This window comes from Mustela nivalis (assembly GCF_964662115.1).
Source record: "Mustela nivalis genome assembly, chromosome: 11".
In the NCBI taxonomy this organism is placed as follows: domain Eukaryota; kingdom Metazoa; phylum Chordata; class Mammalia; order Carnivora; family Mustelidae; genus Mustela; species Mustela nivalis.
In genome coordinates, this window is record NC_139030.1 from 89631259 (window position 1) to 89655026 (window position 23768).

Sequence of the window (23768 nt, forward strand, 5' to 3'; positions counted from 1 at the left end):
CTAAAGTGTTATATTAATTTTGCACTAAAGTGACCCGTTTATTACATACGGCTGCTTCTTAAGGAAAAGAGGCTTTCAGCATCCGTGGCAAGATCATAAAGCAGTTCATGAGCAAACTGGACTCAGTTTCCCCTGGCCATCCACCTGTCTCTACTAGATCACATCAGTGTGCTTCTCATCAGTATATGTGCCACTAATCTGGGTGGTAAACTAAAGCAAACTTAAAGTAGGACAAAAATCTGAGAAGCACCTTCCTTCCTGTCATGCAAAGCATCCCAGACTCTCCATAGGAAAACTATGAAATGGAAGATTAATACTTTTCAAAAATAACTGAGTTTAAAATAACTCAGAGAACCAGATTTCTTATCTAATCCAAGCTCTTCCAAAGGCACAATATGGGGGCTTATTTATTTATCCAAAAACATATATGTGTACCTTCAGTATGTTGTAATTAGTGGGGATACAAGAGCAGACAACCAATATCATTTCCTGCCTGGAGTTTATGCTTGTGTGGGGAGGTGGGGACAAGCAACTTAAGAAATAAGATGTATACCATGCCGATGATGATGGGTGTGATGGAGAATGAAAAAGCAGGGAACAGAAATGGAAAGGGGTGGTTTGGGTGTTACCTTCTAGCTCCAGAACCATATGGGGAAGAGAGCCTGGAGGATGATCAACCTGGAGTTCTGGGTCTCCTCTTCACTAATGACAAGGAATGTAGAAAGCACAGGGGGCTTGGTTTTTCTGTAAGAAAGGGATCTGGGAATCTATGCCTCAAGGATAAGTCTGTGAGAAACTCTTGTTCCAGGCCTCTGAAACTTCTGAGAAAGAGAGTCCAACCTTCTCAGAGGCTCTCCAGGTTCATCTTGTCTAAATGCTTCCAAAGATGTTCAAATTCAAAGGTCAAAGGATACTATTTGCATAGCAACCATGTTTTACTTTTATCTGACTTGGCAACCCTGATGCTCACTGGGGGTGGGGGGGAGCAAAATGGTGCGCGTGGTGGGACACAGCCTCTGGGCCTCTTTGAAAAGCTTGAGCTTCTACCTGCCAATGTAGACTTGAGAGGAAGAAGGACAACTTCATAATGTGTCTGTATCAGAGAGGAGGCTTGGAGGAAGCAAGATTCTGTACCTTAATTTGTGCCTTCATAGACAGCAGTGACCCATTGGTTTCTCTGGATGCCTCTCAGAGCCACGTGGGTATGTGGTCATATGAGGTCATATGAGAAAGAGCTCAGGGTTCATAGTGGACTGCTGGCTTGCTCCACACCCCAGTTGTACTCTGCCCTCAGTGAAGCTCTCCTGTGAACAATGAGCCTTCCTTAGAGAGATAAGATTATTTTTAGGAGCTCACGAGTTTTGGCAAGACTAAATGCCTTGGATTCCTAGAGAGACCCGACCCCCACTTAATTACTCCCAGAATTAAATCCAACTCCATGGAACCCATCAATGACCCCAATTGCCCTTTTCCTGTCATCTCTGGTTCTTAGAGGTATCTTAATTAAAGATTACTATACACAATCCTAGAAGTCAGCAATATTCTATAGAAACATAATTGAAGAGAGGCTCAAGAATGAGAGAAGGTGGAGTTAAGAATAGAAATGCACAGCCAGTTCTGGAAGATATATCCAAAACTCTTCCAAACAACCATCTTTGAGCCAGATTATCTTGGAGGTTATATGAATGTTCAGGAACAAGACATTCAGTCCATGTGTGTTCATTACCCTTCCTTCAGTCTCTCAGGCATCCTGTGGAATGGCATCCTGAACAATATCCAGGACACTTGATGGAGTGTATGCAGCTCTGTTCTCAAGGGAACAAGTGTGTGCTTTGTGGGATGACCAGACTCAACATTCCAAATGTTTATGTCAAGAAAGAATAGCTGCTAAGCATTCCCTATATGATGATGAGGAAACAGAGAGAAAAAATTCACGTTTCTGAATGAGTTGGCCTGCCTTCCTTCACTTTCTGAAGGGCTGGGTATCTCTGATAATTAAAGAAGAGATGTGATTAGCGGGGAATACATGTGGCATTAATTTTCATTATGTCAACATTGTAAAATAACGTTTTTGAAATCTAATTTGCTGATGAATTAAGAGGGAATCCTGTTGGTTTAAGACAACATAAATATAAATATTCCCCTTCATATTTTGGAGGAATTTTTATGAAAGCAATAGGAAATTATTGTTTGTGGCTCATTAAAATAGCTACTTATAATTACTATGTTTTGACATCTACTTTATACCAATATGATAATTCTGACCTTCAGTTATGGAGTCAGTGAAATGCAGACTTTAAAACTGCCTTTCATAGGCTGTTCTTTCATCCTGAACTATTTCAGGGGCGCTGTAGCCAATGGATATGTACTGTTGTCAGAAAATGTTTCACCTTCCGTGTGTTTGTTTTATGTATGTTTCACCTGTTACTAATTGTCTACCTAAGAGGAAGTGAGAAAATATCAAATTAAGGTGAAAGTCTTGCATCCAACTTTAGACCTAAAAGTCTGATATTGTGAAATAGCTTCATGAAAATGTAAATGAAATATTTTAGCAACTGCCCTAATAATTAAGTGACTATTTTAGCAATTGCCCCTAGTAGGCACATAGAATGGGTGATGAGGTTTTCTAAATGCTTTATAAAGAATCTCCTAGTTGCAGGAGTTGCCAGTCAAATGGTAGAAGTATTAGCTAATAACTGATGGTCTACAAATTTATAACAAAAATTCATAGTTCCATTTCTAATAAGTGACACATCAATTATTATTAAATTATGAAAACAGTGAGAAAGGATTACATGATCTTTTTAAAGAATTTGTCTATATTCTGTTTTAAACTGTAATTGTAAATCACAGGGATAATACATGTTTGTTGTTGGAGATGTAAAAAAAAAATAATAAAGGTTAGCAAAGGGTAGAAAGTAGAAATCCTCTATTATCCTACTCAATGGAGTTAAGTACTATTAACATTTTGAAGTATTTCTTCCTGTCTTTTACTATAGGTATGATATATTTCCTTCTCAACAAAAATAGTGTCATATTTGCATGATTTCTGGCCCATAGTTTAATTTAATTATATACTCTGAACATGTGTTTTGTGTCTGTGGGGAATGTCCTTAATTTTTTTTCTATAATATTATTTGTAATATTTCTTAGTAGTCAGTTTATGTAGATATACTATAGTTTTTTAAACAACCACTTTATTGTTAAATATTTAGGTTTCAGGTTTTCCAAATTCTGCTATTATAAACGATTGTGTGATCTCTCTCTATATATGTGTTTATCTGATTATTTCTTTTTGATCACTTTCTAAATGTGACATCGATGGATCAAAGTCCTGAACACTTTCCTTGCCCTTCATAGGGGATATATCATTTTACACTCTTACCATAAGGCACAGGAATGTTGCATTCTGACTTTTCCAAACTGGACATTATCTTCTTTTAGTTTATGAAGAAATTTTTGGAAAAAAATTATGTTACTTAATTTGCATTTAAATCTTTTCTGTTATAGATTTGTTTTTTCTTTTATGTTTAGGAAGACCATTCTTATCCTGAGAATAAGTTAAAGTTTATAGTATTCTAAAAACTCCTTTATGATATCATCTTTTTCTTTTACATTTAGATTTTTTAAATTTTTATTTATTTATTTTTAAGATTTTATTTATTTACTTGACAGAGATCACAAGTAGGCAGAGAGGCAGGTAGAGAGAGAGAGAGAGGAGGAAGCAGGCTTCCTGCTGAGCAGAGAGCCCGATGCAGGGCTTGATTCCAGGACCCTGAGATCATGACCTGAGCCGAAGGCAGAGGCTTTAACCCACTGAGCCACCCAGGTGCCCCTACATTTAGATCTTTAATCCAACTGAAAATTACTTTTATATAATGGGTGAGATGAAAATGTAATTTAACTTAAAAAGATGATTAATTTTTATAATATATTTTTAGAATTAATATATTCTTTCTCCATATATTTGGATGTTACCTTAACTGTATACTATGTTATAGGCTAATTTCTAATTTTCTAATTTATTTATCTGTTTACTTTATTCCAGTATTATATTGTTTAAAATTATTATATCTTTATACTTTATTTATTTATTTATCTTTAAAGGTTTTCGTTATTTATTTGAGAGAGCGAGAGAGAGAATAAGAGAGTGCATGAGAGGGGAAAGGCCAGATGGACAAGCAGACCCTCTGCCAAGCAGGGAGCTGGATGTGGGACTGGATCCTGGGACCCCAGGATAATGACCTGAACTGACAGTAGTTGCTTAATCGACTGAGCCACCCAGGTGGCCCTTTATACATAATTTTAATATATCTGGTAGATTGAATTGCCCAACCTTACCAAGTACATTCTTTTCCATGTACTTAAATTTTCCAAGTTTTGTCAACTTACAAAAAAAATTACATCACGTAAAAATCTGATAAGATTTCCATTTAATTGATTATTATAGAAATAGCAACCTAACAAATTTGAGTTTTCACATTTAGAAATTTGGTATATTACCTTATTAGTTTTTGAATAGTTCTTAGTATTTTTTTCTGATTTTTAAACTGTATGCATATATATCCTCCAAATACTAATAGTTATTTATTTTAATTTTTTTCTTTTAATAATAGCCTATAACCTGTTGATGTTAAATAGATTATCACAATTTTAAAAATATATGAGATGAAAAAATAAATGAAAGGTAAACGGAAGCTAATTAAATTGTAATCCAACACAAATACCTCAATGACTACTTAAAGGAAGAAATAAGTTCTTTTTTTAATTTGTTAACTAATAACATGTTAAAAGAAAATTTAACTCTATAGATATTTCTACAAATTTTCTAATTATTTTTTATTATAAAACTTGAAATACAACATAAGAAATGAATACTAGTACTTGCTTGTCATTTCAAACATCTGTAAAAAGCAATAGAATTGCTGAGTAAAATATACATATACTGTAATTTTGGCATATTCTAATTTCCTTCCATGGGGATGTGCCAATTTATACATCCACCAACAATAGGAGAGTTGGCTTGTTTTACCACAGTAGGAACAATAAAGTGGGTATTAAGTTTTAGGATTTGTGTCAATGTGTAAGTAAAAATAATATATCAAATTTTCATTTGCCTTTTTTTTCCCTAAAATTGGTTAGAGCAATTTTTCATATATTTTAGAAACTTTTTAATTTCATTTTTTGTGGAATGACTTTTGAAATTCTTTGCCCATTTTAAAAAAAGATTTTATTTATTTATTTGACAGAGAGAGAGCTGGAGCACAGAAGCCGAGGGAGAGGGAGAGAGCAGGGAGCCTGATGTGGGGCTTGAGCCGAAGGCAGTTACTTAACCAAATGAACCACCCAGGAGCCCCTCTTTGCCCATTTTTAAAACACAATTGGTTTCTTTTTCCCTACCAATTTCTTTCTTTCTTTTATTATTATTATTATTATTTATTATATTATGTTAGTGACCATACAGTACGTCATTAGTCTTTGATGTAGTGTTCTAAGATTCATTATTTATGTGTAACACCCAGTGCTCCATGCAATCTGTGCTTTCCTTAATACCCATCACTGGGTCAACCCATCCCCTCATCCCCCTCCCCTCTAAAACCCTCAGTTTGTTTCTGGGGGTCCACCATCTCTCATGGTTGGTCTCCCCCTCCAATTTCCCCCCCTTCATTTTTTTCTTCCTTCTCCTAATGTCCTCTATGCTATTTCTTAGTTTCCACAAGTAAGTGAAACCATATGATAATTAACTTTCTCTGTTTGACTTATTACACTCAGCATAACCTCCTCCAGTCCCATCCATGTTGATTTAAATGTTGGGTATTCATCATTTCTGATGACTGAGTAATATTCCCCTACCAGTTTCCTAAAGATCTTTACGTATGAGTGAGATTAACCCTTTAGGATATGATTATAATTTGTAATTAAGATTTAAAAAATTTTTTACCATGGTTTTTGTTTTGTTTTTGCTATGTGGAGACGTTTGTTTGTTTTCAAAATATAGCCACTTCAAGATTATAAATCAAATTGTTCAGATTCTCTTCTTGCACTATTTTGGAAACTAAGTTTATATTCTAATCTTTGTTGAATTGAAAAATATCCTGAGTTATGTGATAAGGTGGAAATTTAAAATTATTTCTTTCAGACAACTATCCAGTTGTTCTAACATCATTTCTTTTATAAATTATCTTTTTCCCAGTACTACTTTATTATAGTATTCCAAATACTACTTTATCTGCCATATACCAGATTTTCATGTGTTGCTAAGACTATGAACTATTTATTACATTTCATTGATATGGAAACATCATAAACTGTGGCACAATTTTATTTTAGTAATATATATATTTCGTGTGTGTGTGTGTGTGTGTGTGTGTATGTGTGTGTGTGTGTGTGAGTGTGCATGTGTAGGGAGAGACCCGTATATTCATTTTGTACCCTATCTTACTAAATTGTCCTTAGTAGTTTTCAGTCTATTTTCTTGTGTTTTTCAAATATACAATCATATCACATACAAATGGTGACAGTTGTATCTTCTTCTTCCCAATTTTTTCTTCCAAAATTTTTTCTTTTCTAATTACATTAACTAGTCAAACTTTAAATAATAGTGAGCATCCTTGTCTTTTTCCTGACTTTATTGAGAATGCCTTTACCTATTAAACACAATTCTGTCTTTTTGGACTGAGGTAGATATATTTTATCATGTAAAAATTATCTACTTGGTCTTATTATATCAAGAGTTTTTGTGACTAGTTTTTGATGATTTATGTCTAATATCTTTATATATGGTAATAATATGCTCTTTCTCTCTAGCTTAAAAATAGAATAAGTTATTAATGTATTTCCTAATAGTGAACTCTTTGTGTAAACTCCACTTGGTCATGATGCTTAATTATTTTAATCATCTTCTAGATTCTCTTTGCTAACACAAGTGTGCAAGCCCATTCCCACAGTCTGAAAACCCATTTATTTTTTCCATAACAAAACTCAGTTGGTATTAAAACCTGATTTGAAATGGTGTGAGATTCTATATTTATTCAGTCTCAATATGATTATTATATATCTTGTTGTAGAAATGTCCAGGTGATTGATTGAAGATTGCTGCCCTAGACCCACTGGCCATGTACTATGCTATACAATAAATGACCTCCATTCTCTTTGTAAAATCCACAACCCAAGGGTTTTTGATAGGGGATTTTATATCTTATTAATTCCCCATTACTAATTATAAGTAAAGTTGCCCTCCACTTATTATTTTCTTAGTTTGTATTCTTTAGTTTGTATCAATATGATATTCCAGAAAAAAGAAAAGAAAGTTTTGTTCTTGTCTCTCCTCTGGAAGAGTTTAATTAATATTAGAATTATCATTTATTTAATGGTCTGATACACCCTCCTAAATTATGAAAATAAAAGTTTTTTTTTAATTCCTTCAGTAAAAAGACTAATGAAATAAAACATCAAAGTTTTTTGCTTCTACCTTTGCACTTTTTTTTTTTAATTTGACAGAGAGAGATCACAAGTAGGCAGAGAGGCAGGCAGAGAGAGAGAGAGAGGAGGAAGCAGGCTCCCTGCTGAGCAGAGAGCCTGATGCGGGACTCAATCCCAGGACCCTGAGATCATGACCTGAGCTGAAGGCAGCGGCTTAACCCACTGAGCCACCCAGGCACCCCTACCTTTGCACTTTTATTCTTGTTCTGATCATTGGATCACTGTTAAAAATTTGGCCTGTATTCTTCCAGAACTTCAAATTTAAAAAAAAAAAATCTGATTTATTAAGCTGAATAGCTTTTTAATACTTTTTGAACATTTGTATTTTGTGAGCTGTTTGCATACTTTTCTGTTGTTTTTATTATGATCAGTCTGTAAAGCTTAGTTTTAAACACATTAGCTCTTGTCTTTCCCCACTTTACCTTCTCACTTTTCCCTAAAAACACCCTTTAAATCATTACTAATGCTCTATTGTGTATCTACTTAGTTCTTTTCCTATATACATAAATATTTTAATATCTACTTAAAATTGTACATTAATTGGGGTGCCTGGGTGGCTCAGTGGGTTAAGCCGCTGCCTTCAGCTCAGGACATGATCTCGGGGTCCTGGGATCGAGGCCCACATTGGGCTCTCTGCTCAGCGGGGAGCCTGCTTCCTCCTCTCTCTCTGCCTGCCTCTCTGCCTGCTTGTGATCTCTCTCTGTCAAATGAATAAATAAAAATCTTTAAAAAATTGTATATTAATTACAAATCTTTTAAATGTATATCACTTAAAATGTATGTATTATATATGACACAAATTACTATGTTATGCATGAAACAATATATAGTTTACTGTACATTCCCTGCTTATTTTATATAGCATTTAAAGAATGTCAGTAGGGTCTTTTTAAAGGCTGCAATGTATTTCATTAATCCATAAAGGCTATTAGGTTTTCTCTCACTATTTTGCTCTTGAAATGTAGTAAAAATGTAGTGGGTGAAGGTGGAGAAAAGTACAAGGGGTGTTAGAGAGGAGAAGGGCGTTGGGGTAAATTGGAAGGGGAGGTGAACCATGAGAGACTATGGTCTATGAAAAACAATCTGAGGGGTTTGAAGTGGTGGGGGGGTGGGAGGTTGGGGTACCAGGTGGTGGGTATTATAGAGGGCATGGATTGCATGGAGCACTGGGTGTGGGAAAAAAATAATGAATACTGTTTTTCTGAAAATAAATAAATTTTTAAAAAAAAGTACAAGAGGAAAGATTGCTAACTTCAAAGTTTCATGAAATTTTTGATAGAAAGTACCTCCTTAAAAGTTGTTTTGACATCTTCTCACCTCTTTTTAAAATATCTTTGCTGATTTGGGGTATTATTAGTTCCAAATTATTATCAGTGCGATGTTGGTATCTCATCTTTATAATTCTTATGTCCCTGGTCCTTGTGAGTTTGAGCATATTTTCATATATGTATTACACATTTCGTTTTCTTCTGTGAATTTCCTTTCTATACTCTTTGCCCATTTCCTTCTCTATAGTTTTTCTCTCATTTATCTCAAGGAGCTCATTGTATATTAGAGATATTAACACTTACGTGTGTCACACATTTGCTTCCAGGCACCTCTAAATTCCCCTCCTTCTCTTTTTTCTGCTCTTCCCATACCCCCCATTGTCTTCTTCCTTTCCATTTTCTCTTTTGCCTTGTCTATTTCCTGCCTTATTTGTGTCACTATTAAACTAGAAGAGGCTAAGGGAAAAGGAGTTAAATATTTAAGATATTGAATAGGCCCTTCAGTTTACATAGAAACAATATGGAAACTTCTCACTTAGTGTGTATGGTAGATTCTGTGGCTACTTCCTGTCTATTCCAATTTTTCACAAAATGACTTTTCCTTCAGAACCATTAGTAATGACGACGACTATAAATCCCAGTGAAAACATGGAGTTCACTGACGTACTGGCTGATCAAATGTGAAAAATACAACTAGTTATTTGGATGCTCTAATGAACAAATATTTTTTCAATAAAATGTATTTTCACTAACCAAATATTCAAAGTATTTATATGATGCTCCAAACTGGAACATTTTTTTAAAGCAAATGCTGTGCTACTTTACTTTTTTATACTATAAAGACAGAAAACCATGAAAAATATTCATTAATTCACACAGAAAAGACTTGAGCTGAAAGACAGGTCAAAGTAACACAATCTGAGGGAAAGATGGACAGTCAGGAAATGTCATATTTTTCAGGAAAGCATTTGGATTGCTAGCTCTTGCAGAGAAGCAAATGCTTAATCATATTTTAAAAAGCAATAAATTCCTTTGTCAATTCCTCCCAGTCCTTGCCAAATAAAAAGTACCTTCTTCTTTTTCCTCTTATTTTGTCTGTGCCCAATCGTTCACATTTCCCCTGAAGTTTATTATTTTGTTTGTTTTTAAGCAATCTGAGATTGAAGACTTTCTATTAGCTGAATATTGAATTTTAAGGTCAGGTGTGGTAGATTCTATCATCTTTAACTTTTATTTTATATATTTAAAGCCTCTTGCTCTTGGCAAGTTATAATTCAGGAAGGCAGAGAAATTGATGTTAGTATGCAAAAGCAAAGTATTTGGCAGCCAAGAAAATCAGCATTTATGCAAACTAAAAATGTTCAACATTTATGAAGATTTCAGAAATGTAGAAAATGTTATATAGGGCTGTTTACAAATTAAGATTTATTGCCTGCACCCTGAATCCATAGGGTAGATTTTTATCTTTTTTTTTTAATCTAAGAAATTGGTGGCACACTTGAAGAGTTTACACTATAACAAGCAAATTAATCTTGTTATAAAGAATGAAAAAAGCTTACCATGTGTTGGGAATTTAGGGAATTATTCCAGTTGTATTCTCTCATTATAAACATCAACTCCCTTGACCTCCATCCCTGCTTTTCTACACATCGGTCATATGTTTCTGTTTTCTGGGCTAAGCTTAGAATGAGAGCAAGCAAGATGGAGCTCAGTCTGTTCTCTCAGTAAAAGTACCAGTATCATTGGTGGTCATAAAGTTTCTTCAGTGATCCTTAATATGCTTTTCTTTGACAATGATTAGACTTCAATTTTGGGGCACAAGTGAGTAATTAGTGTCATATAAAAAAAGATAATATGTTATAATATTACAATCAGAGTTTGTCTTCCTACCAAGTCTAATTCAGGTTCATTTCCCTTATTAAAAAAAGAAAAAAAGTTTGCTTGGAAATGGCAAAAAAGGAATAGAAACTATAGTGTGTCATGAACAAAATTCTGGAAAACTTAACTAATCTTGTTCTCCTAACATGAGTTTCAGGAATATAATGGGTGACTAATTAATTAATCAAACAATTAAATTCCATTTATTATATGATGTTTTTGTATAAATAGAGTTTCATTTGAAGACAGAGTTCTACTCTGACACATGGAGAGAAGTTGAATAATCTTGGGTGACATCAAATTAAAGGTGATAAGTTGGTAGTGGCTGATCTGACATTTGATGTAGGCATTAACTCTGGATATATTCTAAGCTTTGGTGTGGGGTCACTAGGAGGATTAGTAGTGCATGTGTAAACCCTGTGTGTTCTGGTCCTATATGGTCTTATTAGATATATATATTAGATCACAATGGTCTAATATGGTTTCTTCTATGAGTATTCTAAGTATGTCCAGATGAGGTTAACTATAAGCACAATTTTATTTACCATAAATGTGATACAAAGCCAACCAAGGAAACCTAGGGAAGAGAGGATCCTCAAGGACCTGTTTAGACAGTTGCTTCTAGGAAAAAAACAAAAAAACAATACAAAAAAACAAAAACAAACAAACCAAAAAAAAAGTCTTGAGTCAAAGACTTGTCAATCCTATTTTTAAAGACTGATTAGGTAGCTGGTTTTTTCTTCCTTCTGTCCTTGGAGAAAATGAAAAATAACAGGTCCTCTTCCACTTTGGACTAACCATTCATATACTTTATGACAGTTAGCTCTCCCTTGAGATTTCTCTTCTCCAGGACAAATTATGCTCACTCCTTGAGTCTGTCCTCATAGGTCCCGTTTTTCAATCATTAAATCATCTTATTGTTCTTTCCTATATCTTTTCCAGTTTCTACAAAATCCTCTAAAAAATATAAAGTCTTAAATTGTATATCTTTACATATATTAGATAGGTTAGGACTTCAGGATATATTTATTTCCACCTTCTAAGTCAGAAAAGATGGTCACTATGACAGAGATCAGTTGGATGAGAGGAATAAGAATAAAAAGAGAAGGCAGGTGTGCAGTTGAATATTCAACTCAGTGGATTCCTATGATCAGAAATAGTAAAACTGTTGCAGCAAAAAATATCACATGTTCTTCCTACATCCTTTGGAAGACATTAAAACACAGAAATTATTATAAAAACAACAGAACTGCTTTTGTTTTTTTCTTTAAATAAAAGGATACCTCTTTTTACTAATTATAATTCTATAAAGACAAAGATGAGCAGGTTAATTAACATAATGGCAAATTCAGAACAAAGAAAAAAAAAGAAGTGGTTGATAGAGATGAGCAGTTGCTAACCTAAGGAAGGGCATGGGGATTCCGCATTAGACTGACCTCAGCTTAATTAAGAGCTAGAACTACTTTTTCAAGCATGTATTAATGACAGGAGGGGGCATTTGTGAATTGTTATCTAGGGTAGCTTTATTTTTTTGGTAGTACGTCACTAGTAGGAAGAGCATAATACTAGCTTTGCTGATATGCTGTCCTGGGTCTATGGCATTGCATTATCTTCTCTGTAGCATCACTTTGATTTTGAGTGACCAGCATCATCAGCGCATTTCAACTTCCCTATTCCATGAGGGTCAACAAGGAACCCATAATCATATAAACCAAGTTCTCCTCTGTCTAATTACTATGAGAGTAAGATTCAGGGTAATAAAAACCTAGAATAAAAGTCTCAAATCTTCTAGTCTTTCTTACCTCAACTTAAGTGCATTAATGTTTGAATTCTGTATTTCTTTGATAATTTCTTTGATAATTTAGTTTAAAACCTAAAATTTTCTCTATGCCCAAAGCAAAATACCTGGCATTTACCCTACTCCCTCTCCTGAGTTATGAACTATGAAACAGGATGAACTGCTTCATAGCCTCTACAAGAGAGAAATTAAGTCATCACAAAAAGATGGTTCTGTGTTCTTTCCAATATCCTCCCTATAAATCAACGGTAAATAATAGGGATCACAATAAAGTCAGCTTATAAGAGCTTTAATTCCCCAAATGGAAAGCTTCATGATGCACCCATTGCTGGTTTATTTTCATGTTAAGATGGGATAAAGGTATAAATTATCCATGCTCATATTGAAGAACCCCAGGCAGATCTTAGAGGGGTCTTATATCGAATGGTGGGCAGTGGTGAAATATTTGCAGTTTGCACTAACCCCTCTTCAAAAGCTAATGCAGTATGGTCTTACCATTTTTGCAGACAGGACAACATTGTTCTGGTTCATAGACTGGGTTGACACACTCAGGAACTGCGCAGTCTGCTACAACACAGTGAACTTCATTGCTGGGCTCACAGCGACACCATTCACATGGAGAGGGCTAGGAACAAATCTAAAATTAGCCCCTTTTCTCCTATAACTTAATGCTTTGCACATTCATATGCTGTCAGAAGATAAAACATCAGTGTTTATATTGGCTTTACTGTATTAATTCCATTTACCGTGTGTATGACTCATTCTTCCCCAGTGGAAAGCAACCTGGAAATCCAAGCCCCAGTGGGTCGCCATGTGCTGCTCTGGTTGCCGTGAGCAACTGGAGCATGCTGGGATGACTCTTCCTATGACGTATGTCCCTACTTTCCAAAGAAATGTTTGGACAATTAGTATGTCACCTCCTGGTTGGGTTTCCAGATGCACTGATTGCTCTGCCTTCCTCTGGCAAACAGGAATGATACTGGGCCATGTGAAATACATTTTTGCCATTTGTCACTTTTTTTTTTTTCCTAAGAAAGACAAAGATTACTGAGAAAAATGAAATGGTAAATGGACATCCTTACCCTTTGTAGGAACTCCTTTCAAAGCTAACCTAAACTCTAAATGGCATTTTTTTCCCCAATCTGAATTTTAGAAAAAATTGAATTTGGGATCCAATCACCCAGGTACTGCCTCTTGAAAGATTCAGTGAAAATCTTTCATCTTGCTTGCTTGGTTTTATGAATGAGCTGAAATTGATTGACTTGAAAAGCCACTACTTAAGAGTCAAAGACTCTAAAAGTGGAATTGAAAAGTGACTAATTTAGAGGGGGGGAAAAAAGGGAGAAAACAATTTTTGTCTCAACAGTACTTAGAGCTTGAGCCAAGAGTTTGAGATTTTCTGTTTCTTTTCTAGAAACTGCCTATACTACAAATCATCTCAAGCAGTGACCACTTTGTGACTCATGGGTATAAGTTCTAGCTGTCCTTTTTCATGAAATCGAGTCTTGGAGTTCTGGAATAAAAACTTGGATGTCTTAGAAGTTATACACTTCTATATTTCTCAAATCACGACATTTGTTCTGAGAAAATGCTTCCTCTTGTCCTGTGCCACAGGGTTAGAATTCCTCCCTTGCAAACTTCATTAGTTAAAACTCTCTGCCTTTGTCTCTTTGGCTACTGTCCTTGTCAGCTCTTGTTTCATCTTGAACCTGACCATTTGGGTAATATTAATGCTTTTTCACTCAGGTAGTCATCAGGGTGTGGGTGAATATCTTTCAACTAATTATTTTCAAATTATTTTTATCTTTGCTTTCTGATTGAAGAATGATAGTCTAGCTCTCAATTGTTTTACTTTCAAATTTAGTAGGAATAAGAGAATAAGATACAGAATCTGTCAGAAAAGTATTGGTATATCTTAACATAGTCAATAAGTTTATTGAAGGGGACAGTTAAGCTCTTTACTGTGTGGTAAGATGGTTTAAGTAGCTCGAAGGAATCTGTTGGATCATCCTAAGTGCTGGGATTTCTCGAAGCTACTCTACTGAATAATCTCAGTAAATTCAGGAAAAGATTTGATACCAAAGCACATTATTTGTTGGATAAAATGTGAGAAATACTGTGAGAAAGGAAAATTCTTGCTGCTCTACTGCTCCTTATTTTGCAAACCCCATTGTGACATATTAAATCTCCAAGCAAAATGGTCAGGAGTTGTCCCTTTTTCCTTGATTAATTGAAAAGAAGTATTTTTGTGTGGCCTTCTGAAGTACAGTAAGGACTTGGCCAGCATTTATTGTAATATGAGACAAAGTGGGAGCCAATAATCTTGCTTCCACTCCCTGCCCTTCCATGGCTGTGATTCTTTATTCTTGCAGGTTCATTTCTCGCTGAAGTAGGGGCTGATCTGTTCAACTCTAGTGGACTGATTCTGGCATTAAAAATCTCAGAGATACCCTAAACTTTCCAATGCAAAATGTTTACCTCAGAGTAACTGTGGCCTTTGAGAAAGATTTATTAGACTATTAGAGTTCCAACACAGACTGTTAAAGACATCATTCTAATTTAAACAATATTTTTGGACACAATTAACTACTGGATATCGTGCCAAGCAAAATATCTATATGAACTTCTTTCTCATAATAGCCCTATGAAGGAAGATTTGTTATTATCTCCATCCCATAGATGAGGACATAGGCTGAGAGACTTCCCCCAGTCCTGCAGGTAGTAAGGGGTAGAGGCAGGATTTGAACCCAGGCAACATACATGCTCTACTGTATTGCCAGTGGGAGCAAGAATCACTATTCTGGGTACTCCCATTAGAGTAGTTCCTTTTCCAGTGCTTTCTACCCTTCTCCATGCATACCAGATCTAATGGAATAGCTATTAGGAACTGGATAATTGATTTATGGAAGATATGTACTTCTGCTAAGAGAGAGAATTTCACTAGGGTATTTAGTGCATGAAGAGATTATCATGGAGCCATAGAGCTTTTTAACCTTCTACAAATATAAATTAGTAAGGAAACTATAGTGGGTTGAAGATAGGTTGCCACGAGGCTCGTGTTCTTGGGGGCATTGGCATCTATAACCCAGTAACTACATTCATGAGTATCTGAGAGAAGCATGTACAGATAATGGCCCAGGAGCATCTGTGCTAAAGCAGTGGAGACTGGATGTGTGCACACTGGAATTCTGAGAACTGTTCTGAGGGAGAGCTAGGATCACAAGCCTTGGTGATTAAAGTATACCTGATTTTTGAAAGAATTTTGAATAATGAGAAACAAATTTGAAAAGTAAGAACATCACCCTAGCCACTGAGTGACATTATCTTCAAGTTCTCCCTGACCCTGACTACTCACATGCCACATACCTCCTAGCCCAGAATCTCCTCAGAGACATGTCATTTCCTCTTTTGTTTTGTTTCAAATCTGTTTCAGCCCATTTCTTCTCATACTCAGTCTCCACATGTGCCGCCCCCTGCCTCCGCGCCCCCCCAACTCTGATCACTCAATCAGATTTAAGCCGTTGACCTCACGCCAAACGCTCTTCTTTCCTCTCCAAACTTAGCAGGACTTTGCCTTCATGACTTCTGCCCGCGTTGACTTCCTTCACTGCCCCTGCTTTCTCCTGCACTTCGGAAAAAATGTTACCAAAGCAGCAAGAAGTCTCTGGGAGTGAGAAATATGCGCCCTTGACATTAAGTTCAGTTTAAAAATCCTTCCCACCTTGCAGCCTAAAACTGAAAGGTTTGGCCCTTTGAATCATCTTTACATTTTAAGACTGAGCTGCTTGCAAATTTCCTTTTATCAGGCTCTTCAGTGTGAAAACTATAGATTAAACCTGAAACTGTCCCCGTAAAAGCAAAGATTAAACAATAAAGCTATCCTTAGAGGAACAGAGAACACTGGAACAAGTACTTGGAAAAAATTATTCTTACTTGCTTTTTTCAGAAGAGCATGTGAAATTACAACTAGAACATGGCTTTTGTCAGCTAGAGATTCGGTAAGTAAGATGATTAAATGACACCACCTGAAAACTTTATACAAGAAAAATCTGTCCCTAAGAAATCTCACAAAACATTTTACTTCTGTGAAAGCTTCGGAAAACAAAGTAGCATTCACTATATTTACCTTTACATAAATTTTAATTGAAATTAAGATTAGAGGTCAAATATTGTATTCATGTATGTATTAGATAATCCAAGTATTTTATGTCTGTTAGGACTCTGTACACCTTCTGCTGGGAGTTTTGAATATCTAATGTGGCACTCTATTTAAGTAGAAACTCTGAATTTTATCTGTAGATCCTGCTATCCCTGAATATATTTGCATGGCAAATCCAAATGCTGTAGCAGCTGCCCCAAATTTCAAAGGGGTTTCCTACTAGATATATATATGTATTTGTTTTATAATTAATAGAGTAGAAGGGGGTTCTTTTTAAAATACTGACTTAGATGACTAAGAAGCCCAATTTTTCTCCTTGGTATTAGAATGGAAATATGACAGTACACATCGTGTTTTCATAACTTCTAAAGACCTTGAGGCTGAAATCCCAATGCCACTGTCTGTAATTTTTGAGAACTCAGAATCAGAGGGGAGGTTCCAGAATCCTGGAAACAGAAGAATGCTCCATGATTTTTTTAAAATGCAGAAAGCAGCCCGAGACCTAGTAACTTAGCTTACTGGAATAACTGAGTAATTCCAGAAAAATTGCCATGTATGGTCTTCGTGAGAATTTGGAAGCGAATATAGTCACACTAAAAGTTGACATAGGATTGAGAGAACATGTTGGAGACTGGTTGCAGAGAATTTCAAAATGTTTGTGGAAAATACACATTTATTTTGACCTCTGAATACACTGAGTCTTACTTTCCATATATGAGGAAAGCCTAGATGTTTGGTCTATGTAACAATAACTTGTGACATCATTATTTATGTGGAGGCCATTCCTGGCATTGTTTATAATAGAGTACCCATGAGGAAATAGCCATAGCTTATCAGATTTGTTACCTAAATTCAAACCTCAGAGGGACAAGAGCAGAACAGTGTTCAGTTTACTATTTTAATTTGATGAAGTTTAAGGTAACAGAATTCTTACAAGCTGGGAAACTCTGAATTAGGAAGATCAGAAAAAAAAATTTTTAGTTGGTTTGTTTGGGTGGTTGTTATATCCTGCTTAGAAGACACTTCTCTGTTGTCTCAATACTTGAGTTCTAGTCTCAGATGATTTATCACTAGGAGTGACTCTTGGGAAAATGAAATCTCCTTTCTCTGCCTGAGTTTCTTAATCTGTAGAATGGGAATGACAGTATTACCAGCCTCACAGAGTTATTGTGAAACACAAAAGCTGAGCAAGAAATATTATAATACTATTATTATCATTCACTTGCATACTTATTGATGGCTTTTGGAAAAAATTTAAAAAGTATAAAATTGGACTATAGCATAAGACTAGATTTAAGGGAATATTATGTTATTTTTCTTGTTTGAAGTGGAATCTGATTACAGAGGTGGTTTCAGTGAAGTTATATAGGGCTTTGTTTGTTGGGGGTTGGGGGTTGGGGGGAGGATTTGTGTAGTACCAATTGAATTAGTCATGTCAGAAACACACTGAAGGAAAATTGTTATAAGAAGCCTCTAGATAAAGACTAATTGTGGATGGTTAAAATGAGCACTATAAATCACCCAGGGAAAAGAAAAGAAAAGAAATGAGAAGAAAAAGAAAAGGAAAGGGAAAAGGAAAGGAAAGAAAAAGAAAGAAAGAAAGAAAGAAAGAAAGAAAGAAAGAAAGAAAGAAAGAAAGAAAGAAAGGAAGAAAGAAAGAAAGAAAGAAAGGAAGGAAGAAAGAGCGAGCAATAAACCCATGTTCTTTTCCCGATATTTCAGCATCTAAAATCACCTCAAACATCCTTTCTCCAGGGAGGTCTTCCCTGAATATCTTTCCATCATCTCTCTCCCTCGCATTGCCCATTCAGAGCTCTCATCAGTGCATGAGATTATCTTACTGGTTTGATGATGTGTCTGTGTATTTTTATCTGCCTTCCCTATGGATTATAATTTTCTTATAGAATATTGTTTATTGTGGTCCTCTCAGCACTAGGAAGATATCAGCCCATAATAGACACTCAATAAATATTTGTTAAAACATGCATATTCATTTATGCATAATCTATGTTTTCTTGTTTGTTAGACCATACCTCTGGGCAGTTTCATATATGTTTATCATGCATGGGGTAGGATTCTGATTCAGTAAGATATTTCATTTTGTTTAAGTATTATAAAGGGCACTTTGTAGGGAAAGGTTTCTGACTGACTCATGAAATAACTAATTGGGCTCCGATATTATAATAGTGAACATAAACCCACTCTCTAAAGGCAATTTGAAATTTACCATATTCACTGTGTAGATCACTAAGTAAGTCAATCTTCAAGCACTCCATTGACTAGGGTTTTTCACAATAGATAATTATAGACTTATTGCACTAATAAATACCATGATAACTAAATTTAAGGTAAGAATACATGTAGAGGAATTCCTAAAAGTCAAAGAAAAAACTAGTCTCACTTTATAGTGTATGTAGAGTGTAATGATTTCTTCTTAAAGTGATTTTAGTATATCATAAACTATTTTTCAGGAAAATAATATATAACAATCCTGATTTTAAACAAGCTCATTTTCCTAAGGAATGAGTTAGATTACAAAGTCCAGCAAAACACATCCTGAATATTCTGAGGAATAAAGCTTGATAAATAAAGCTTGATTCCTAGAAAGACTGTGAGCATTGTTGAAGTCTGAGCAATGGGCCCATACTTGGATGGGATATATTCTAAGTGCCAAGTCTTAGCACACTAACTACTATATCAATGGCTTTCCTTCTGACCAAGTGATATTAGGCTTCATATACCATATGGTACTTCATTCCTTTGATAATTTTGGAAAAATTCTGAAAGAGTATATAGCTCAGATTGCTTTTCTAGAAACTTTCCATTAAGCAAGTATTTAAAATTTGATCTCTACCAAGGAAAAGATACTGTTTTAAGATGCACTCTTCTTTTAGAGATAATTTATGGCATAAATTTTATCACTTTATGGAACAAATCTCATTACTTTCAAACTGTATCAGAAATTTGGAAGACCATTTCAAAGTTGCTGATGCCTGTCAGGAATCTCACTGCTCACTTCATTAAAATATACATTAAATTACAGAGTACAAGAGTATTTAGCATCCACTGCCACTCTTGTAGCCAGTAATTTGCATGTGGCAGATGTCACTTACTAATCAATAAAGCCAATGGATTTTAAACAAAATTCACAATCCTCCAAAAGAAAACCCATTGCATTACTGATTAAAATGCTTCTCAGTGTCCTGCATCAAATGGGACTATAGTGACCTCTTCAGTCATCTGCCCTATTGATTGGAGCACATTTGAAACACAGGTTGTAGGTCTTATCAAATCGTGAACAGAGCTGGAATTTCTTTAGGAATTTTAATACCACTGAAGCCGATAGAAAACCAGATGCATAATGTTCCTGGGTGGCTCAGGCAGTAAGCATCTACCTTAGATCAGCTCATGTCATGATCCCAGAGTCCTGGGATCGAGTACCACATTGACTCCCCTGCTCAGCGGGGCGTCTGTTTCTCCCTCTATCCTTCTCCCCTGCTCATGATTTCTCTCTTTCTCTCTCTCTCAAATAAGTAAAGAAAATCGTAGCAACAACAACAACAAAACAACAACAAAAAGAAAACCGGATGTATAGTTTTTTTTTTTTTTTTTAATAACAACCTCAATTTGTCAGCAAATGTGTATGATGTTACCGTTCGCTTAACAAGTTAAATAATAGGCACTCTGACTTTGAGAAGTTGGTATTTTGATAATACATTTTGGAATATTATTTCTTGGGTGTCAAAAATAACTTTATGCTGAGTGAAATGTCAAGCAGAGTCACTTATCATATGGTTTCACCTACTAGCAGAGCATAAGGAATAACATGGAGAACATCGGGAGATGGAGAGGAGAAGTGAGTTAGCGATAATTGGAGGGGGAGACCAACCATGAGAAACTGCGGACTCTGAGAAACAAACTGAGGGTTTTGGAGGGGAGGGTGGTGGGGGTTGGGTGAGCCTGGTGGTGGGTATTATGGAGGGCACGTATTGCATGAAGCGTTGGGTGTCGTGTGTAAACAATGAATGCTGAAACACTGAAAAGAAATAAACTAAAAGAAAATGAAAAAACAAACAAACAAAAAACCACTTTCTGTTTCTTGAAAACAAACATTTTTAGCCAGGTGATTGATTGTAAGGAGTATATATAGCTTTGCCCATGTAGATATAATAAACTCAAATTCAGAAATAATATATATGAAATTAAGAACTATTTTTATTTTTTTGTATTAAATTTGTATTATATATATGATAAGGTATATAAAGTATATTAAGATGAACTATATATCTAGCCTGCCCTTAATAAGTGCCAATCTGGAAAAGGAGCTAAGATATCCATAGAAATAAATTTTGATTTTGTAATAAAAATGATATTTTAATAAAAATAACTGATGGTAGGGGCACCTGGGTGGCTCAGTGGGTTAAAAGCCTCTGCCTTCGGCTCGGGTCATGATCTCAGGGTCCTGGGATTGTGGGTCTCTGATGGGTCCCCGCATTGGGCTCTCTGCTCAGCGGGGAGCCTGCTTCCCTCTCTCTCTCTCTGCCTGCTGCTCTGCCTCTGAAATCTTTAAAAAAAAAATAAAACTGATGGTATTATTATAATGGAGAACAGAAATATTGGGGTTAATCTTTTTATTTTTATTTGCATTTATTCTGACCTTAATGTATAACACAAGTATACTGCAAAGCAGTTGACATACCCAATCTAAAATTATTAATTATCAAGTACAAAAAAAGTTCACTCACTCTTGAAATTTACCATTATAGTTGCAACACAACAGTGATATCATATTAATGATTTATATATTTTTTTAAAAATATTTTTTTCCTAGCGGTGTCGGGGTGGTGATCAGTTAAACATCCCAGTCTTGGTTTGGGCTCGGGTTATGATCTCAGTGTTGTGAGACTAAGCCCTGCCTCCTGCTCTGTGCTCATCAGGAGTTTGCTAAAGTTTCTCTCGCCCTCTGCCTCTCCCCCTCCTCAAATAAATAAATATTTTTAAAAATATTTTTTCCTAAAAAACTGCTTAAACATATTTTGGCTTATTTTTTAAGAGAAGGCACCTCTACAATTATATGCTGCCTATTCTAATAAACTGATGTTATATAGAACCAAATTTTTTCCTGAATATTTTCAAGGAATTTCATGACAGGAAAATGTAGCTTTTTCTGAAATATGAAGAATAGCATTTGAAAAATAAACTATAGATAAGGAGAATATAAGCAAAAATATCTTTCTTTAGCTACAGTCACAGGTATGCCTTTTTAAATTGGCAAAGCATACTTATTAAGGAAATATCAGTATGTATTTAAGGAAAAAAAAAGATGTTTTAGTGGCCTCTACAGTCTTCAAAGGAGAACCCAAAGGTATAGATGAAGGCTAGAGGATTCACAATGAAATGAAGATTTTGATAAAGTGTCACACCTGTCCTTGTATAAATAGCCTGGGAAAGCAGCAGCCTTTAGTCCTCACTGATAAGCTGGATTGACTTTTGGCTTTGGTACAAAAAAGGCCCTTGACAGTGAACAGAATATTTTCACTAGAGCCTGTGTATCTCCATGCTAAGGATGCTCTACTTATCACCTATTTATGCAATAGGAAAAAAATGAGCAAAACTTTCCTGTCGACACTGAAAAGAACAGATTGTTGATATCAGTTAAAAGCCAGTCATCTACAGTAGCATTAAAACAAGGCCATGTGTGCGTGGGGGAGAGTATAGCACTGTTAGAATTCTACAACCTGAAAGAATCAGTCCTATTCTATGAGAGACATTGAAAGGAGGTGCCGTGCATGGATTTCACTGGACTCAAGGCTCTTCAGTATGTGGGAGGTCAAAGTTCTAGGCCTGGAACAATGAAATCCATTTGTATTGGGAGTGCCAATCAGATTGTTAGTTCAGGAGTCTCTCTCTGCCTCACTGTCTCTGAATTTCTCTGGGCAAAAATTTACTAAAAGTTGAAATCTTTTCTTCCTTTTCCATTTGCTGGCAACATTGTACTTTTACATGTTATGAAAAGGCAGTAATTGAAAAATTAATATAGTGAAGTGCTTTATAACTACTAATATTAAAATATATTAATTTCCAATTTTAAGTCCCAACAGCGATTTCCTTCTGAATTTATATTTCATTATTTGATGCTTAATTCATAGCTTACTTCGTTCCACAAAAATATATTGAGATGGCGTATGGACAATAAGATAAAAGTATATTTTATTTTTTTTTAATTTTTTATTTTTTATAAACATATATTTTTATCCCCAGGGGTACAGGTCTGTGAATTGCCAGGTTTACACACTTCACAAGATAAAAGTATATTTTAATTTAAAAAATCTTGACCAAGTAATATCTTGATGTAAGACTTTTGACTTTGGGTTTTTTGTTTGTTTGTTTGTTTGTTTTGTTTGTTTGTTTGTTTGTTTTTTTGGTGCAAGGCACAATAGAAGTAATCACAATTTTGAAACCATGTATAAGAATGGCTAGTCCTCGGGCACCTGGGTAGCTCAGGCAGTTGAGTGTCTATTGATTTAGGCTCAGGTCATTATCTCAGGGCGGTGGGATTGTACCTTGATTCAGGCTCCATGCCCTGCTTCTCTCTCTTCCTCTGCCCCTCCCCTGCTCACTCTTTCTCTCCCTTTTTTTCTCTCTCTCAAAAAAATAAAAAATAAATGGCTAGTGCTATCGCCCAATGCAATTCAGCCATATGACCATGTGGAATGAGCTCATTTGGAACTCAAATCCTATCACTAAAGATTGCTGTTTTATCTTAAGGCACTTGAATCTGGGTTTTCTCATTTGTAAGGTGGAGGTAATAATAACATAATATTAATAGGCTCTAATTTTGCCACTGGATTCTTAGGAGACTGAAGGAAATTATGTAATATATAAACTATGTAGCATTGGTTAAAAGACCCTCATTGTCATCCTAGCTTTGAACTTGATCAGTATTTATTTATTAATTTTTAAATTTCTCTTCATCCATTTTCAATGGCCATGTATTTTTCAAGGGTATATATTGATTATAAATTATTTTTATTAAATTATGGCATGATAATTTCCATTATGAATTATTGGAAATATTGAATTTATAAAGAACATATCTTTTAGAGTTTTAAAAGCAATTTAAAAAAAATGTAGCAATGTGTGCACTCATATTATGGTTAGATAAGGATGACATTGGGCAACA

General features: G+C 35.1%; 1 protein-coding gene across 2 annotated transcripts in view; it reads right to left on the minus strand.

The window, feature by feature from the left end:
• The window catches only part of VWC2L (von Willebrand factor C domain containing 2 like), a 160037-nt gene that overhangs the window by 120572 nt on the left and 15697 nt on the right, over positions 1 to 23768 (minus strand). For both annotated transcript variants that reach the window (XM_082690250.1, XM_082690251.1), the window contains exon 3: positions 12922 to 13051. In XM_082690250.1, coding sequence (XP_082546376.1) covers positions 12922 to 13051 — 130 coding nt within the window. The remainder of the gene's footprint in view (positions 1 to 12921; positions 13052 to 23768) is intronic.